Source organism: Argopecten irradians, chromosome 2 (assembly GCF_041381155.1).
Source record: "Argopecten irradians isolate NY chromosome 2, Ai_NY, whole genome shotgun sequence".
NCBI lineage: Eukaryota > Metazoa > Mollusca > Bivalvia > Pectinida > Pectinidae > Argopecten > Argopecten irradians.
Genome location: NC_091135.1, coordinates 22,458,691 through 22,480,312, shown reverse-complemented (window position 1 = coordinate 22,480,312; position 21,622 = coordinate 22,458,691). Strand labels below are relative to the sequence as shown.

The window sequence follows — 21,622 nt, the reverse complement described above, 5'->3', positions numbered from 1 at the left end:
GTTTGAATCCCATGTGGGGCAGTTGCCAGGTACTGACGGCTAGTCTGTGATTTTTCTCCAGGTACTCCAACTTTCCTCCACCAACAAATATGGCACTTCCTTACATGACCCTGGCGTTAAACTAATAAAACCAAAACCTCATATGTACCAGTACTAGTGTTCATATGTACCAGTACTAGTGTTATACTGATTTATCTCTTGCAATATACCTGTGTCGATGAGACTGTATAACATGGCTAAGCATGCAATACAACTTTGTGACATAATAAAGTGCTCCGTAAAATTCAAACATTATTTTCAATAACTAGGTTGGTTTTACTACAATTGTATAAAGAACAACAACAGTCTTTATGTTTAAAATAACACACACTTTTCATGCAGTCACAGTTTTTTTTTAGAAATTTATTCAAAACGGCAGGATATCATACTTGTAAAGTTGTAAATAAACATTGCGATATAAGAGAAAAATACTCTTCCACAAAGGTGATAGCAAAAGGATTATGTATAGTTTTTGGCCCCCAAACCATCATTTTTTTTAAAACAAGTGTAGGTAGCTAAAGTTGTTCTATTGAAAATATTTAGTATATCCCTGATTCAATTGTAATGGAAGTTGTCTAATTTTGTCCCACAACTGTATGCAAGGTTTTTCCTTCCTTTTGGACTGGCATATTTTCACCGAGGATATGTCACAACTTTGATAAAGATGTACCACAGTGCTGCCACAGTTGTGAAACCTTCAGTCTAAAAACTCCATATATTACAGGTAAATGCAAATGCTTACTTTTGTATGCTGCTTGAGGTGTATCTATGAAGTAAAAAACAATCGCGTTCTTTTCTTCTTCAAATCCTTACAAACACTAGGTTATGTAATGCTACACCCAATATATGTCCAGTACTCTGCTATTATGTCGAAAAATGACAAGATAAATCAAAACCACAAAACTTTGATATTAATTTCCAGTTTTATTTTCAGACAGCCTCATAAAATTAGTTTTCCCTTAAAATGTTAATCACATGAGATAAACTATCCATAAAAAAAGTTTTAATAATTTTGTTTGTTCCACTAAAAAAAACTGTTCGAATAATTTCATATGCTCTTTTGTTTTTCACTTAAATACATACTTCATACTTTCATTAAAATTTACCAGATCATGATAAAATTTACATCTTTTAAACTTGATGTGAGAAATCATTGTTTTAAAAAGGTTACATAGAAATTATCTATTGATGCAACAGACACCATCAATTCATTATATCTGCACCCCTCCTACATTACCTGACAGTATAAAACAAACAAAATTCTGACATTAAAATATCCACAACTCTCACTGACATGTAAACAAATTAATGGTGATCGACAATTGAAGAAAGTTGTTTTCATTTGATAATAAGGTATTCTTGTGTTATACGAGTATCGCGGTCTAATGACTTTACAGAATAAACTCCTATATACATGTACATAAGTGGTAACTAATAATAAATACATACTACCATTAAATAAAGGATAATCCATAGGCATTTGTGTATGATATGCTTTTCAGAATTTAAAAAAAAAAAGAAAAAAAATGAAAAATACAAATGCCAGTAGTGAGAGCAATATCACATTGCTTCAACATGAGAGTATAAAATATAATATAGGGTACTAAATATCACTTCCTTCTCAGATAGAAAAGAATGTTTTCAAGCTACTAGATACCAGACTCACAGGGTTTTTACTTATGATAAGACTAGATGCTGATACACATATTACTGACCAACACATATTTACAACAAATGATTAATGACATTAATTATTTACAATGACCAGTAAGTGAAAAGAATGTGTTGTAAACCAGTAGAAGTAATATATAAAGCTTTGTTCTTAAAGCATACTAAAACATAAACCAAATCTTGCATTTGGCCATTAAGTAACTTTATTCTAACAAAATAGAGAAAGATAGAGGAGACAGAAAAAGAAATAATTTATTTGTTCTGAGAGTGGTTGTGTTACTTTCCTTTCAACACAGAAACATGATTTCATTGAAACTAGATTTTTATACCACAAGGTTTAGAAATTTATTACATTTCAAGTCTATGTTATTAGTTTTGATAGATATCAAGCAGTACCAAGTAGAACATTTTTTAAAATGTTTTATAGGTTTTCCTCAGCCACATATTCAGCAAGATGTCTAACCAAATATCTATATCTAAAAACAAAAAATCCCCATAATAATCCTTACTTGTACTTTTGTAACTATGTACAAAGGAGATCCATCTTACTTATACAACTCATTTACTAATGCATATGCATTATATCATCATATAAGTACAGGTATATATTTTTTCCACATTTAGTCGAAATTTGTACAAGTGCAGATTCTGAGGATTGTTCAGATCATAACATGAATTGAGTCAAATTTTGTTATACCTGAAGTTAAAAAAAAATATACACCTCCAGATCAATGACTCGTATGACTTCTGTTCATGGAGAGTTGGTTTGTAATGGTAATAGAGGGAGGTATTGGTTATGGGGAGAACTGCCCAGATGTAACCCTTGACCTATCCTATGGTCAGTACCAGTGAAGGTTTCACACTTATTTCCAGAGATGGGGAGGCAGCACAAGATAGAAGGCTCATGTCATAGCAAATATATCTCATTATAGCTCTCTGTGTTTATTTTATCTTGAAAGTAAAACGATTATATTTTCATGATTTAGATGCTAAGAAAATGCAAATTTTGTCAGAAGACAAATATTTGGACTTTCCTTTTATGGGCACAAAAAAAAAAAAAAAAAATTATTCTCACATAATCTTCAATTGCATTTGTAAATAATGAAGAAATTATTTTGATTGGAAAACTTCCTGTCACATATACTACATATTTTACAAATATACAATGTATTCACTAATGTTATGGCCTTTATCATGTAACAGTAGTAGTAATCCAGGTGAAATATCATATTTACATTTCAATCATTATGTATTTACAGTTGAAACATTAATTATTATTTTTCTAAAACTTTTTTCCATAAGCGTTGTTATTGTTTTGTTGTACCTCTACTGATCATTCAAATAACAAATGATATGGAATGTTTACTGAAATCAACTGACACTAAATACATCAATGCAAACTGAAAGTGAGTGCATTTCCAGAAACCGTCATCCTGCTTTCTGTTGTATCTCTATTGAATGAGAAAGTTAAGTGGCGATTCTGTTCAGTAGAAGGCACATCAGAAGGGAAGTCTTGTGACTGTTCTGCTTCAGTACTTTCTCAGCATAGTTTCAGGAAATGTCTCTACACTGCAGATGTCCATTTCACTAGAGACGGTCATCATCTATTCTCCGTCCTGGTACATCAGTTTAACATGGGGGATGAAAAGAAATGACTTGGCTTCTTGTTGATGGTCCGGCTCTTGTTTGCAAATCTGCAAAAGGAAATGACAGTCATAAAAGTTTTATGAAAACATTAGGAAAAAATAATTCCATAACTGTATAAAATCTTGTATAACGCAATATCGGTAGATACTTCTATGACAAAGGCATGAGAATCAATATTTAAATAAATAATAAAGGATCACAAGGTTGTTCAAAATTTCCCGTTTTATAATTCCAGGAAGATGAATACTTAGGCAACTAAAATCAAAATCCTGCCAGTCAACAGTTTAATTGCTACATTTTATTTTAATCTTTGCAGTTAGCACTGGTTCAGAAACAATAAAGAAAGGCATTTTGTTGAAATTGTTGACAAGCATTACCGCGTTTATGGTGATTCATAACAACGAATAGTCAGTAAGATTATCATTTTCACCGAATGTTTTCGATGATGTCTCCAAAACAACGTCAGAAAACGTTTGATGCAATGATAACCAAACCACCACATTTATAAAACATCAATAATTTGACATACATACAAACTTAATAATGCAGTATTTTACTATATAGAATCATATTTACTTTTTCCTTTAAATTAAATTTTTTTGGAGTGGGTGACTGTGATGCTGCATGACACCACTACACCCTATGTAAATCAAAGTAAATCAGCTTTTAATCACCTGTGGTAAAACATTTGTGATGTGATACTGTCAGTACTTTTGAGTATTTTGTTTGTCTTGCACACACAGCAATTAATAAACATAGCAGAAAAAAAAAAGCATAAAATGGTAATGGAAACATAAAAGTGCCTTAATTCATTGTGAAAAGGCTTTTCATTGTACAACTTTTTTGTTTGAGAATATCACAGCCACATATAGTCCAGTAAAGATATATGATACCCCAAAACAATTGCAACAGAATTTTTCTTTGTTTTTCATACAGATCTGACTTTGTTTTATACAATAAAAAAGTGTTTTTATAGGGATATTTGCATAATTTGCTAACTTTGAAGTCAGATATAAACTTACATGGTTATCATGAGATACTGGAAAATTACTGTATGGCAAGAACGTTAAAAGGATAGCGCATATTGCCAAAAACATAACTTGAAATCAACACAGGGAAAAAGTATGACAACATGAAAATTGCGTAATTATGTCCTTGTAACAGCCAAATATGCTTTTGTTGTATTGTTAAGATAAAATATTGTTATCATCAACAATACCATTGATACTTATTTTGGTGGAATCTTTTTAAATAAAACTCGTTGATTAAAGGCTTTAAAAGTAAAACATTTTACTTTCACTACCTGAGTTAACATGGTTGCTCAAAGTTGGTCTTTCGGCCTTTTCCAAGGATATTTAGAAGTCCAAACTGAATATTATGTCTTTTTTATTTAAGAATTATTCAGTATGTACCGTCTCAAGTGTTTTGATAAATATTATTAATTCAGATTCTATGTAGGCTATTGTCACCTAAAAGAAACGACTATATCAAGATATCCCAAAATATAAAAGACATGATTTAGTGCCAACTTGACTTAACTTTTCTAATTGGCCTTAAGTTAAAATATTAAAAACGTTAAAGATGCTCCACCGCTGACAAATGGTTTTTTCACTATTAAAAACAGGAGCAGACAATTTAGTATTTTTCTTCAGTTACGGAAATTACTTACTTTACACCATTACCACCAATGAAAAGTTTGAGCTTCTAATTTTACTGCAAGTTAAAAATATGAAAAATAATTTAATTGCATCCCGAAAAAAATCGGTACCACTATATCCTATATGAAATGAACTACTGAATGCGCATGTACCAAAGGCAAAATAACTTTTTTTTATATTATTTTTTGTGTTAATTAGACTATTATATACACAATTAAACACCAATCATTGTTCAAATGATGAATATCATTTTTGGTCTGTCGGCGGTGGAACATCTTTAATATCTATTTTGTGACTTATCAGATTGCAAAATCCTTTGGCAGATATTACCACCATAATGGTGCGTTCTTTATAAAGTGAGATTGAAGTTTCTTTTTGATCAAATATTTGAATAGAACTGTTTTTCTTTTTTCCATAATGGAACCGGATTGGGGTAACATAATTTTCAATGAGATAAAAGAATAAAAGAAAAGTTCAATTCCAATATTATAGCTAGAAATCATCACAGTTCTGATTTATTAACTGGCACAATTTTTGCATTGCAGATTTAAGGACTGAAGATTCAGCCAAATTAACGTTTTTATTACTAAATAAGATATATTTATATGCATATTTATACCGTTTTTACAACAAATGATCAAAATAACAAGTACAAAATATACAAAAAAAAGGATATAACATATTTGGAAGCATTTATTTTTTGAAATATTAGCTACCAAAATGGGTATTTTGCCAAAAATCCAAGAATAAAAACAGTTCAAATTGGCACGATCAGTCAACTTACAGGTTAATATTTAGTTTTTTCTAGATAATGTTTTATCCATAATGCATTAATATCAAAGAAAAAGTAATCCTTTAAGACATAAAACATAAACTAATATTGTTTAGGGTTATATTTTATAAATATTTGCATCTAAAAACAACCAAAACAGTATTGCTAGCTGAATTCAAAAGATTTTGAGCCATTTTCATCCTTCTTTATTTCTTGGATTGACTGAAACTATTTCTAGTATTGCAAAAAATAGCAGATATTGTACTTTAAAAGTGATCAAAGTGTGATTTCTTTATATTTTCTGATTTTTCGGGTGTTGGAAAAACGACTTTCCGAATATATGATTTTTGGTGACTTTGTTCATGGTAAAATCCTAAGATCCTCCAACCCAAAAATCAGAAAACATTCTGTTGCAATTATTTGAAGGTTAGGCCTCTATTTTTCATATTTTTACTAGACTAATATAGAGTGTTGCAGTACTGATGTGAGACAAGAATAGGGATGATAGTAACAAATCCTTTTTCTACAACGTAGGTGATTTCCATTTAAAACTCCAATAACAACATGTTGGTATGTAACCACTTGGTGTGGTTATTACTGTATACAGTTCAACCTCATTAACACAAACTGAGTTTCCAAAGATTCTGTTGAATCCAAACACCTCAATCTAATATAACTCAAAAACTGTTTAATCCATAGACCAAACTGTTTTTGACAAAATTTCAGGGAGGAATTTCACAGAACGTTATCACAAAGTTAAGCACACAGGATAGATGGTCATCAGACATTTTCATATGAATGCACCAATATCTTTGTAACCATTCTTTTAATTATCACTATTTATTCAAATCACAGATTGACCATGGTCCCATCCACTTGAGTTAACATGGTTTCACTGTATCAAACAACAGTATACATGTAGACATATGTATAATACAACAGCATGTTATATTGGTGGCTTACTCGTTACAGACAGGTCTCACTGACCGACCTACGTGGCATCACCAATGGTGGCATGAGTTTGGGTTTCATCTTGGTGATTCTACAACAAACACATGGCATCACAAAACTGTACATCACATCTGGTGAACTCATCAAAACAGTACATTTACAAAAATACAATGATCAATTATACCTTGAATGCCAGATTGCAAAATTAAAAAATTTAATTGAAATACTTGAATTGCCAAAAAAATTGCATAAATAACAAGTCATATGGAACATCTTTTCAAGCCTATATTTCATATTATAATATAAGAATATAACGTTATTAAAGGTCCTGTCACATATAGAGAGCTGTTGGAGAACAGCAAAGCTCGCCTATTCAGAAGAAATTGATGTTCAAGTATTTACTATTTAAACATGGAAATATGACAAATTAACAGACTCAAAAAAAACCTAAAGGACCCCAAATTGGTTGTATTATCACGTTGAACATCCATACACATTAGGAAAATCAAATCATAAACATTTATGATGACTTATGCTTAAACAATTGACAAAATAGAAACTTGCTCAAAAACATTAACATGGAAATATGACAAATTAACAGACTCAAAAACCCCCTAAAGGGCCCCAGATTGGTTGTATTATCACGTTGAGCATCCATACACATTAGGAAAATCAAATCATAAACATTTATGATGACTTCAGCTTAAACAATAGACAAAATAGAAACTTGCTCAAAAACTTTAACATGGAAATATGACAAATTAACAGACTCAAAAAACCCCTAAAGGGCCCCAAATTGGTTGTATTATCACGTTCAGCATCCATACACATTAGGAAAATAAAATCATAAACATTTATGATGACTTAAGCTTAAACAATTGACGAAACAGAAACTTGCTCAAAAACTTTAACGTGAAATGGGACGCCAACGCTGACGCCGACGGTGACAACATTAGCTCCGACTATTCTTCGAATAGGCGAGCTAAAAAGTACAATATGTTAAGGTTCTCAAAACATTTTATGTTTGCCAAAGATGTATTAATATGGCTAGTATGTTACATAGAAGATTTTGGAAAGTCTGACCCCACTAATGATATTTAAATTTGTGCAATTCAGATAATGTCATCAATAGTCAATGTCTAGTACTCTTTTCCATACATGAAACACGTGCTGGTATGACAAGGCCTTAAAATAACTTGCACCTCATCATGACATTTGTTCAAACCATTAAAGATGCTCCAACGCTGACAAATGGTATTTTTCCACTATCAAAAACAGGATCAGACGATTTGGTATTTATCTTCAGTTACAAAAGTTACTTACTTTACACCATTACCACCACTGAAAAGTTTGACCTTCTAATTTTACTTCAAGATAAAAATATTAGAAATAATTAATTGCATCCCATCACGAAGTTCTGACTGCGCATGCACTGAAGGCAAATAAATTATCTTAAATTATTTTTTGTGTTAATTAAACATATATATACACGATTAAACACCAATTGTTGTTCAAATGATAAGTATCATTTACGGTCTGTCGGCGATGGAGCATCTTTAAATATCTCATTGCTAACACAACATATTTGCTTTAGCAGGTAAATATACCAGAGTTAAGTCCTGGACACATATTTGTATCATATTGTGTAGTTGATCAAACTCTAACTCTTGAAGAGCATCGACTCTTGACTTCAATCAAATAATTTGCAGCAATTTACAAAATGATTTTCACAATCATTGGGCTTATATATGAAGTCATAGACAACAAACAAATTCATGGAATTTTAATCCCTTGCTTTTGTTAATCAAAGGCCCATAACTCGGCCTAATAGGGCCCAATCAAAATCCTGATAAAACTTGGCCAAGGCCCCGAGACATATTGCAGGTAATATTTGCAAGAGTTATTTAATGCAAACAGCCGAAAATGGTGTTTTCCATAAATAAAAGGGCCATAACTCCGCCAAATAGGGTAAAGAAAGTGCTGAGCAATCTCATGCAACATGTGACTAAGTTACAAAAAAAAATTGCTTAACATTTGTGGAATTTATTGCACGGAAACCAAGCATTACATTCAGTCAGACAGACCCAAATTAATATCCCCCGTTTCGTTGAAAGATTGATGATAAAAATAGAGGGATAATCCTCATAGATGCAAAGGGTATAAAAAAAAAATTTCCTTTCTTTTCTCGTCTATGTCTTCATAACCCTAAAAGATATTGAGAATGATGCTTATAATTTAATTTGAATAACTCGGTGAGGTAGTAATTAGTCTTTGATTTTTGAGCTATTACATAATTTTTACAATAAAGCAAATTTAGTTGTGACACAATGATATCTTAGACAATAGTTTAGTTGGGCCAATGCCCGTCTCGAAATTTCCAGTAAAATTTCCTTCATGCATGACGTCATAATTTTAAACGTACAATCCTTTCAAGCTATGCAAAAAAAAAAAACCAAAACTTCTAATCAATGAAAAAGAAACTAAATTATTTCTGAATGAGTATATACTTTCATAAATTTCATGCTTAAGCATACAAGTGTTATGAACAAGACTATATTGAGTGAAGTCTTGATTATAAAGTTTAATATGGTCAGCCAATTCCCAGTAACTTAAAACATGCAATATGAGTTGTCGCCAAAACCTACATAAACCTTCATATCTTAACACCTGCCGCTTAGCAGACTTCAGATTTACTTTCCAAATCTTATAATAGGACAGATTTACATACCATTCAGAAAATAACCAATGTTAATACAGAATATATTTTAAATGTTACTGCTAGGAATTGATAGTTTGTTAATCAGGTACATGTATTTATTTTACTGTCGACGCAATAATAGTGTGAAGGGTATCAGTTGATCACTACATCAATCTCGACAGTGCCGGCAGGTGGCGCTGTTACGTCACACACACGTGTTGCGGGAAACACGCTTGTCAGTCGCTGAGTTACTGTCAAAATGGACTATTTTGTTGAGCGTGTTAACCCGTTACTGTCTTTAAATACAACGAGAAGTTAGCCGTTGTTGTGTCCACTTATCTATATTTACGACCTGATACCAGTACAACAACTTGATTTTATTGTTTTTGTCATATTTATTTGATTATTCAAGAGATTGAGGCAACATATTAGGAACCTAGCCTAGCTATAGCAGAATAATAAGCATCTGGCGTTCATAACACGAACTGTACAATATGTCCTTGCTTAAGGTAACTTTTAAAATAGGTTATCATTATCTGATAAGAGTGTTAACGTTGAATAGTTTGATATTTGAGATTTTGATGTCATACGGGTGTTCTTTTCCCGAATATAGACTACGATACAGTTGTTACAGCATATTAGGCCTACTCCTTTTCCGGCAGTTCCAGTATCCAAGTTAACAGTAATATAACTCTGTAGACAAGTCACAGAAAATTTAAGAAAGAGGTTTAAAACAGATACTTACATCAAGATCATTACTTGTATTACACATTATGTCTAAATCGGCAACACATAAGCACTGACATTGACTGTGCATTGTCATCTGAATATTGTTGGTTCGGTTAATTTTTATTACAGCCGGAGATCACCTTTAGAAAGTTGTCTGCAGCATGATCTAGTTAATGTTACACGTGTTTCATCTCGGAAGTATGGTATGGAAGCACAATGTGTTGCAAACAATACAGACTGTCGTACTTTGACAATACAGTATGTAGACCAACTCCTGTAGATTAAATGAGCATGGCTTTCACAGAAAAAAATACATTCCTACCATTCCAAATATTTTTGGCATCGTTTTGAGATTAAATAAAATTTCATTTGTTTAAAAAAAAAACACTGAAAGCGAACTCACAGAAATGGTTGCCAAAAACTTATCCACACTGATGTCCGATTTGACTACGGTAATTACTGTACATACTGAACGTAATCTTACAATATGTAAACTACTTCAGCAGCATTGCTTGGAGTCTTGTAATGTACAGTACGTTTTGTTAAAAACACACGTAATCCTTGTCGCTTGTCACTGCAGCTATAATGTAATACCTGTGTAGGCTTACACATGTGTGTATGACGTAACAGCGCCACCTACAGGCACTGTCGAGATAGCATAACTAATACTGGGACCAAGTTATCGAGAGACTAGCTACAGCTTGCCAGGCAATAGTGAGAGAATGCTGATGTAGTGATCAACCGAAACCGTTCACACCATTATTGCGTCGACAGTAAGTATATATGATATTAGAATTTGTTAAAATATAAAGTTGTTTCTGATTTGTATATATTTTTTGAAGTAAGACATAACAGAAATGTTCACAAGATACAGATCAAACTGTCAATACCTAAGGCATTCCTATACTAACTGGCAGGTTCCTAAAAAAGTATCCTTTATACTTATCACACTCTTAATCCTTCACCTCCACAAAAACTTCTGATGACACAGCACAGTAAAGACACTCATTTGTTCACGGTAAAAATAAGTTTTTTCTGGGAGTGATTATTGAGATTTAACTTTCCAATGAGGAATGATCTTGAAAGATTTTTGCCTGTACTTTAAAAGCGAGTTGCCTTTACACCAATGTTAGTTTATAAGATAGTAAATCAACCTGGGTAAAGTGCAATTTACTGTCAATTATCTGGTGATTTGTGACGTCACAGTCACTGGAGGACTAATTGACAGTAAATTGTACTTTACTCTTTTCGGTTTGGTACATGGAACCCCAATATTGGATATGCATTCTTTTTGTGAGGCAAATTTGTTCCTTCCAGAAATTTGAACTTGATACAGACAGGATAAGCAATTTACCCATTTTTACAGATGAGTGCCTTTGAAATTTGTTACTAAATGTATCAGATCTTACCTTGATTTCTCAAAACAAAATGCAACGACTTCAGTCAAAAACTAAGTCGCCTCCAAATGGAGCTTCAGGTAAAATTTGGACTTGGTCCACTTTTGATTGGGCTTGTTTCGAGAAATAGGTACTGATCTGAATAGAACTTACTACTTCCAATAATGATATACTTGTAAAAACCAGTCTATCCTCACTATGTTTTCAAGTAATTTTGGTTGAAAATCTTTCAAAAAATATCACAATATAGTAGGGCAAATGAGTAAGAAATGTAACACAAAAATGAAATCACATTCAATGTATTTAAAATCACATTCAATGTATTTAAAATCACATTCAATGTATTCAAAGATAAATTTTGCCAAAGATACTATAATATTTCGAAATTATTTGCTTCAAAATTTAGTTACAGAAGTACTCAATTTAGATTTTGTGGCCCCCAATTTTCAACGTTCAACATAATTATGTGATGTCTTGACAAAAATATGATTTCATCCTAAGTGATGATTGATGAACAAAAGAAAATCCAGTCAGTACTGTTATATGAAATATAACCTGTTACATGAAATATGATGGCAGTTGTACAATATGATGAAGTACATTTGTTACATGTAGTAATACAATGTGATTATATAAGATCTCCATGTATATGATGCAGCAGATCCACCAAACCCATGCCATCACTGATTACCGCCAGATCCTTACTTCTCAATCCAACATCAAAGTCATCATTGGAAATATACATGAAAGATCTTCAAAAATCAAATATTAATATTTTTGTTTATCTTGACACAGGGTCTTGGTAATATCTTATGTTCATTACAAGCTTAAGCTTTTACTTTGATTGTACACTAAACATGCACCGAGAAATAATCAGACATGTTTGCACTAAATATAATATCTGATAATCATGCAAACATAATTGCACTGATTTCTTTCTAGTAGATTTAGCCAATTATGTCAGTGCAATATGAATTTTAAAAGGATAGTATTTCTCGGAAGTGATTTTGAGATGTACCATCTTGTAAATATATATATATGAGCTTTAAGAGCATAGCACCATCTCCTTATTATTAGATATACACCTGTATTAGATACAAAAGCTAGTTGTAGCTGATATAACGCTACAATAAATATGCTGTTAGTTCTAACTCTCATCACTGAAACAAAAAATAGAACCTAATAAAAACATTAACTAAAACCTCCGCCACACAAGCCCTTCAAAACAAATACATCTACCATAATGCAAAAGCTAACAAAGATCTACAGCCATTTAATTATTTGGACGATCAATTATTTGAAATTTATAGTTTTAACTATGATAGTACTTTTTAAATCAAAACTAGCTGAACTCTTTTATGTCTTTTTGCATTTTTTTTTATCTTTTTTTTTAAACATCATCATTACAATCCCAAATATCACTTTATTCTATTCTTGAAGTATGTTTGGAAAATAACTGTTTCTGTTGTGCTAGAGAAATGTTCTATCAATTTTTTTACTTTATCTAGAATAAAGAAGGTTATAAAACAATTCGTTCCAAAGCAGAATAACAGAAGATAGCTTCTATGTCACAAAATTAAAGCAATATATCTAACAGAAAACTCAGCAGATATGTGCCTTAGCCCTGCCATTCCCCCACCACTCTAGCAACAAGTAAATTATAAGTACCGCAGTGATCCTGTCACATAGGGGGCTGCCTTGCTGTAAGGTAGTGGGTTTACATTAATATTTCACCTTTATACTATACAAATGTTCATAATGTTAATAAAGCATTCAAACATCCTAACCCCCACCTTATTGATAACCTATCCTTCTCATCAAATGATAGAAAAAATAAAGTCTACGTTTAGGATGCAGTTAAAAATATTTGCGAATGTACATTTTGTAATTGCGTACTGTATATATTTGATTATGGGTTGAAGATACGGGTGATTTAGATACTGATATGACATGTATAATCATGCTTATGCTTTACCTGTCCTTCTGTCTGCATTATGAAAGTTGATGATAATATTGTCAACCATTTGAAATAATAACAGAACTTTTCTGTGAAATAAGAACAGACCCCTACAATACCCCCCTTCCCCAAAAAGTTCTTAAACACCTCACTGTAAATATTTCAATCCAAAACCATGTTTGATTTCTGCTACACACTGCCTTTTTTGTAAATGACTGGGATGACACCAATGGAGCCCTGTAAAATTTACAATTCCCCATTTCTCTGTTGTCCCTAATTTGTCAAGTCATACTGTATTTATGCTCACAGCAAACAGATAATAACACACATTATGAGTAAAATGAGAAGCCAATCAATCCTTGTTATAATTATAGGGTGACGTTACTAACCTGGGGGTAAAGGAATTCTTGCCCCATGTTTTGCTCTTGTGCTCATAGGATCCTGGTGTGTGGATAGGCCCTAACATGCTGCCTGGAACTACAAAGGAAACATAATTTTTTGTTTTCTGTTATTGAAAAAAAAAAATGATGCCATCTTTCTCAACAACAGCAGTCACAAGACACCCAATCACATTTCTGACAGTACCTGTTCTCCATGATAAATGGCTTTCATAAATATTTGCAACTGAATAAACTGGTCAGACAGCAAACAAAATGAAGCTGCATGTTTTTATGTATATAAAACTTGTGCCATTCTGATGTCTTTTGATATTTAAATAGCAAAGTGCAATTTATCTAAACCGGATGTCACGAGACCAGAATTTTTGGCCAATGTAGCCAGGTTTCCGAATTAAACAGGTGTTTATTACTATAAATTAAGATGGAAAATTACCATACAAGTATGTGAAATACAGAGGGACCTAGATAAGACAAGGGTGGTTAAGTTCTATAGTAGTTGGTATGTAGCTTACTATGGGAACTCCCTGGTGTCTGGGTCTAGTTCTACTGAAGAGAGCCTGGTATGTCACTTACCTGGGCGTGTGTCTGGTGTCTGAGGGGTGTTATACTGGTTTGGGTAGAGGTTTTCCTCATCAATGTTAAGGAAAGATTCCCAGTAATCTATGGGGATGTCAAACAGTCTCTCCATCACCTGTGCATAAACAAAATGACAAAATACAGATTTTCTTACGGACCTTGTACAGTCAAACCTGCAATAGCAGACACCTCTATATAGCGGACACCTGTCCATAACGGACAGTGCTAGGAATCCCCAACAAAAATCACTATATAAATGTCATGTATATAGCGGACACCTCCTCAATGCGGACAGCGGACACTAAATTTTGTCCGTAAGTCGGTAAAATTTCCATATAACGGACACAAATAAATTTTCCGAACGTCGGTACTTTCACTCGAAAAAAAAACATAAGCTTTCAGTAGAAGTTAGACTACGTAAATATACAGTATAGAAGACACAAAAAGACATCGTTTTTTAATGAAAATCACTGTATAAATTGAATGTGTATAGCGGACACTCTCTATGAAGAAAGCGGACACTTAAATTTAACCTGAAGACAGTAACTTTTCTATAATACAAACAGCGAACATCTTATATTGAATCTGTGCATCGGTAAAACAACAAAGGAAGCCATATTGTCAATGTTCTTCTGCGTTAGTCAATTAGAGTTATTTCCCTTACGTCACATTTCGTAACACTCTGGGGTTTGCATTATATCTGTGTATAACATACACCTTCGGGACTCGTTGGGTGTGAACCATTGTTTGTATAGCGACTTTTTGATGTCAGCCAGTTCACTACTACATGTCTTGACATTTGTTTTGTCTGAAATAACATAGATTCAAGACAGCGTGGACACTTTACACGCCTCATTAACAATGTGTTTAGAACAATTAACGGACCAATGCAAATGAGTGGCGAAAAGATGGAATCTTCCAAGATATTGTCAACCCCAAATGTAAATTTTTGAACGAGCCCAAACGTCGATTTTCTCATTTTGTGCCGCTTTTTATTTGGGATTTTACAAACACAGACGATATTATGGCTTGTTCAAAACCTTCACGAAAGGCTCTGTTCATAAAATATTTGTCCTGAATAACCTTGCTTTATTTATTACATATGCAGTATGTTAGCTGAAAGTGAATAAAAAAAACCCAGATACATGTACATTGTATACAATTTATCAAATATTAAAAATTGTTTCAGATTCATTTTTTCTGATTTGATTAAAATGAAAAATATAAATATACTGTACATATTCCTTTAAATAATAATTATATTACTATTCATTTATTCCAAAATGAACCAAATGAAAAGAAAATGAGACAAATTCATGTATTTGTGTATGGAAAAATTGCTTAGGTTGAACCGCTCAGGGGACATAACTCGGCAAAACACTGACCTCTATATAAAGGACACCTCTCTATAAAGGACACTTTAGCCTTGTCCCCTGGGTGTCCTTTATACACAGGTTTGACTGTAATCACAATCTAATATCATTAAAGCCTTGTTATGTTGTTACCAAATTTTACCTACTGATAAGAGTTTATAACCTAATGATGATATTACATTTGTTAATCAAGCGTTTAATAGAGATGGGAAATACCTAAAAAATATGAAGAAACTCCAACCTTGTGCGGCATACTACCTTTGAACTCAGATTTGGTTTGTAAATACAGCTGTTGGTAGTGCTGTGAGTTTATCTTTTACAAGAAATTCAAAAACTGACGATATCAATCAAAACCTTTAAAAGTCATCAATCGAATTGCACTCTATGTGAAATTATAAAGCAAGCACCATGTGTCAAATTAAGTTCGTGTATATTCTCTACTTCATGATACTTCGCTCTTTGGTATTTTTTTGTATAATTGTTTTAAGTCAACAAAGAGTATAGTTTTGCTGAATATCAAATTAACATAATATTTACTGATAAAGTACAGTATAAAAGAACGATAATGGATCTCAGATGGCAGTCATTCTCACAACAGTGGATTATTACTATTATCACTTCCTCCTATTTGTACATATTATATATATCTGCTTGAATGTCATCAATTGACACTTATGAATTTTACCTATAACAATTATCACCAAAACTAATTCATATTTGCAATACTGTACTGATCCTAAAATGTTCTCCCAATATCAAGAACAACCAAACACTTTAAAAATAGATGATTTGGTAGAGTGTTGTAGATCCTACTTACCATGGCCTGGTACTTAGTCTCGTTGATCATCATAAGAGGCTCTGGTTCTGGTACGGAAAACCCAATGATGGTTGGACCGAAAACCTTAGCTAGGTTACTAGTGGGCATCTTACATTCCAGACATTCTCCAACTCTATATTCAATGGAGTCAGAATACAATAGTTTTCTCTCATACAACAAAATCAAAAATAGTAAAAAATTTAATGAAAGTGTTTGGTTATCGTTAAGAACAATTTTACCTGACACATATACCATAAATACAAGATATCTATTTTTCTAGCTTGTGACGACTTTGTATCAATGTTTATAAGAATTTTATAATTTCTATGTGACTTGCAAATAAAAAAAAGTTGATGATATAGATTCTTAAATGGACATACAATGTAGTTTTAAAAGCAATGATCGGGGTATATGGCTATATGCTTTATGCAAGTTTGTGATGTAAACTGCCAAACCTACAATAGTCAAAAACCCAAACCTTTGTGTCAGTTTTAAAAGTATTTCCTTTTCAATAGCATAAAAATACAATGAAACCCTAAGGAGTGTCATTTACTGGTAAATCATAATGTTGTATGTCCTGTGTTTGTGACTGTACACTAGAAATACTATACCTGACGAGATGTAGGATGAGGAAGGCAAGCGTGTCTCTGTTCGGCTGTGGTAGTTGACTGATAGCCTGGTATAGTTCAGACTCGCCCATAGCACGATCACGGTTTTCTGGGGAGAAAAGCCAAAAACATTAACTTAAATAATCTAAAGTAATATTGTATTTCAATTTTATAAAATATATTGATGATTTGGCAGTAAGTTCATTTTCATACTATATTCGTAAATGGGAGAAATATCTCCCAAATACTGTTGACTTATTTTTATACTGTCAATTTGTAACCACTGCTGAACACACCACATCTACTAAAAACAGATAAACAATAACAAATTTACCTGCAGCACTCTTGAAGTCCTTCCATAATGCATAGGTGATGATAGGCTCCTTCAAACCGCGGAGGAAATCTTTCAAACAACCACAGACCACATTGATATCATCAATATGTGACTGCAAACAAACAATTTAAATATAAATAGAACAATAACAAACAATAAAGAAAATTAATAAACATAAATATACACAATAAAGCTCACTTCTGTTGAACATATTACATGCACTTAATGTACTCAGATTATACTGAATGAACTTGAATGTTTTTATCCTGTCCCGTTACTGATGATTCAAACACTGCTCAATGTGATATAAGAAGGTTCAATATAATTAAACACATCTTATTTTCTCATTCATTCCATAGACAACATGTTTGGGTCACGTTCTTGTGACATCTTATTCTCTCATCGTTCCACAGACAACATTATCATCACATGTTTGGGTCACGTTCTTGTGACATCTTATCCTCTCATTGTTAGATGATTTGGCAGAGTGTTGTAGATCCTACTTACCATGGCCTGGTACTTAGTCTCGTTGATCATCATAAGAGGCTCTGGTTCTGGTACGGAAAACCCAATGATGGTTGGACCGAAAACCTTAGCTAGGTTACTAGTGGGCATCTTACATTCCAGACATTCTCCAACTCTATATTCAATGGAGTCAGAATACAATAGTTTTCTCTCATACAACAAAATCAAAAATAGTAAAAAATTTAATGAAAGTGTTTGGTTATCGTTAAGAACGATTTTACCTGACACATATACCATAAATACAAGATATCTATTTTTCTAGCTTGTGACGACTTTGTATCAATGTTCATAAGAATTTTATAATTTCTATGTGACTTGCAAATAAAAAAAAAGGTTGATGATATAGATTCTTAAATGGACATACAATGTAGTTTTAAAAGCAATGATCGGGGTATATGGCTATATGCTTAATGCAAGTTTGTGATGTAAACTGCCAAACCTACAATAGTTAAAATCCCAAACCTTTGTGTCAGTTTTAAAAGTATTTCCTTTTCAATAGCATAAAATACAATGAGACCCTAAGGAGTGTCATTTACTGGTAAATCATAATGTTGTATGTCCTGTGTTTGTGACTGTACACTAGAAATACTATACCTGACGAGATGTAGGATGAGGAAGGCAAGCGTGTCTCTGTTCGGCTGTGGTAGTTGACTGATAGCCTGGTATAGTTCAGACTCGCCCATAGCACGATCACGGTTTTCTGGGGAGAAAAGCCAAAAACATTAACTTAAATAATCTAAAGTAATATTGTATTTCAATTTTATAAATTATATTGATTATTTGGCAGCAAGTTCATTTTCATACTTTATTCGTAAATGGGAGAGATATCTCCCAAAATACTGTTGACTTATTTTTATGCTGTCAATTTGTAACCACTGCTGAACACCACATCTACTAAAAACAGATAAACAATAACAAATTTACCTGCAGCACTCTTGAAGTCCTTCCATAATGCATAGGTGATGATAGGCTCCTTCAAACCGCGGAGGAAATCTTTCAAACAACCACAGACCACATTGATATCATCAATATGTGACTGCAAACAAACAATTTAAATATAAATAGAACAATAACAAACAATAAAGAAATTATAAACATAAATATACACAATAAAGCTCACTTCTGTTGAACATATTACATGCACTTAATGTACTCAGATTATACTGAATGACTTAAATGTTTTATTCTGTCCCATTACTGATGATTCGAACACTGCTCAATGGGATATAAGAAGGTTCAATATAATTAAACACATCTTATTTTCTCATTGTTCCATAGACAACATGTTTGGGTCACATTCTTGTGACATCTTATTTTCTCATCGTTCCACAGACAATATGTTTGGGTCACGTTCTTGTGACATCTTATCCTCTCATCGTTCCAAAGACTACATGTTTGGGTCACATTCTTATGAATTATGCAACATGCACCTCAGTTCAAATGTATTTTCTCCATTTGGTTACATTAACTAAAAACAATATTTTTTCACAGCATGTACATATAGGTATGTTGTTCTTTAGTCAAAATTACTATGTACATAAAGATGATTTCATCATTGCCTTAAATTTATCATCAAGATTTTGAAGGCAGTTAATTAATTGGCTAATCCAAAATGTCATCAGACAGTACAAATTTGACCCTTATTTGGATGTTGTCAGATCCTCTATGAAATGAAGTGAGAAAATAAGGATCTGTGTTTAAATTAGATTGATGAAGGTTAAATCTGGTCTTGTTTGATTGATAAATGTTTTTCTGTGGTCTTAATACAACACACAGGTCTGTCTAACAGCAGCTATTTTATTACAGCAGGACACATTTAAAACCTCTAATGTCTATTAAAGACAGAATTCAACAGAACTTGTTAAATAAGATAATGTTTTTTTGGGACCCTTCAACTACTTGTAAGGTTTTTCACTTCATTTATATCATATATATATATATACAATTACAATATTACCAATTGAAAGTTTCTAAACCTCATATAAATCTAATATTAATGGATTACTCTATAAATCTAATATTAATGGATTACTCTATCATACATCCGGTGTCATTTTTCACTGAATACACAGACTATTTCAGAGAGCTAAAAGACATCCATGTAGAGATTTTTTCACCCATATTAATCTGTAGAAAATTTCATACTTTGGATTACTTTTTAATTATCTTTGCTCAGTTTGATGATTTTATTAGTGGTTACCTACCATATTTGGTACTCCCCTTCCTTTGAAGAATTCTTTTTTCAACTCCTTCACTTGAGATTCAGCTCTGGATTAAATAAGTGTCATTATGAAACAAAATTAATTTCAAAAGCAAACCTTTTGGATAGCATGTGTTTAGCCTAAGCATCATTTGAAGAATTCACAGTACCACACCGCCTACACACACTCTGGTGGGTACAAATTGAGATGTCTGTAATTAATTCTCAGACCCCTGTGTAGTCAGGTAAAGACTCATTTTGATAGGTCAATTCTATGGGTTACACAGCAGAATTCTAGATCTATATGATCAGATATTTCAATTAATTTCCTATTAGCATAGAATATACAATGCTAGAACATACAACTGATAGCTTTGTCGACTTACCCTGGTACCCTGTAGATTCCCACCTCTGTTAATCCTCGAGCTTCTACTTCATTTACACAGTGGACCTGTAACACAGCACACAGTTTACTATTACATCCATATACATACAGTAGTATTCACCTATGCTGTGCTGTGATTTGAATAATATCTAATTTGATCTTGAGCATTCAGAAATCTCAGTAAAATTCAGGAAAGGTGCATGAAGTAAAGCCTTCAGAAATAGAATTGTTATTTACAGTACAAAATCCTCTTGTTTATATATATATAAAACAAATTAAAATTTTGAGTTGGGGTAATTTTTGGTCACTACAGTTACCAAACTATTTTCAGCAATGAAAATTTTGACAAGGAAACAACAAATTTCAAACATTGTGGCTTGCTATTCCTTTCCTCTACTCAGGTAAAATCAAAATGTGGGGATAATCTCTTACCACTATAGCTGGGATCATTGGGGCATCAATAGGAGCATAGTCAATCAACAGGCCCTATAAAACATAAATAGACAAACATCTCTTAAGAACAACACATTTTTAAAGTTTACAGATAATGTACCATGTGAATTAAAATTTTCTGCTTGTTTCTGTTCTATTTCCCGTTTCTGAAAGTCAAAATATTGCTTTCCTTTCATCCTAATATATAAATATTTCAAATCAAAACCATTATTTTATATTAATACCATATTTTGATTTTCAATCAGAATATCCCTCAAAAGAGATCTGCTGAAAATTAACTTACTCCGGACATCTTTGTAGTTCCAGGGGTACTAGGACAGCAGGGAACACATGGTAAGGGTAGATTGTCTTTACAGTCCGGGTGGCATGTTGACTTACAGTCTGTAGAGGTACAGCAATACAATGGTGTTAACAGGAAATAACTCATTACATAC

At 32.5% G+C, this 21,622-nt stretch overlaps 1 protein-coding gene across 1 annotated transcript in view; it reads right to left on the bottom strand.

The window, feature by feature from the left end:
- Window positions 1-394: 394 nt before the first annotated feature.
- The window catches only part of LOC138314834 (rac GTPase-activating protein 1-like), a 30,271-nt gene continuing 9,043 nt past the window's right edge, over window positions 395-21,622 (bottom strand). Inside the window, exons 10-21 of the mRNA XM_069255410.1 lie at window positions 21,472-21,569; window positions 21,168-21,221; window positions 20,737-20,801; window positions 20,355-20,418; window positions 19,075-19,186; window positions 18,745-18,850; window positions 18,133-18,265; window positions 14,491-14,608; window positions 13,909-13,996; window positions 13,231-13,263; window positions 6,751-6,829; window positions 395-3,404 (exon numbers count right to left, since the gene is read on the bottom strand). Coding sequence (XP_069111511.1) covers window positions 6,754-6,829; window positions 13,231-13,263; window positions 13,909-13,996; window positions 14,491-14,608; window positions 18,133-18,265; window positions 18,745-18,850; window positions 19,075-19,186; window positions 20,355-20,418; window positions 20,737-20,801; window positions 21,168-21,221; window positions 21,472-21,569 — 947 coding nt within the window. The 3' untranslated portion in view covers window positions 395-3,404; window positions 6,751-6,753. The remainder of the gene's footprint in view (window positions 3,405-6,750; window positions 6,830-13,230; window positions 13,264-13,908; window positions 13,997-14,490; window positions 14,609-18,132; window positions 18,266-18,744; window positions 18,851-19,074; window positions 19,187-20,354; window positions 20,419-20,736; window positions 20,802-21,167; window positions 21,222-21,471; window positions 21,570-21,622) is intronic.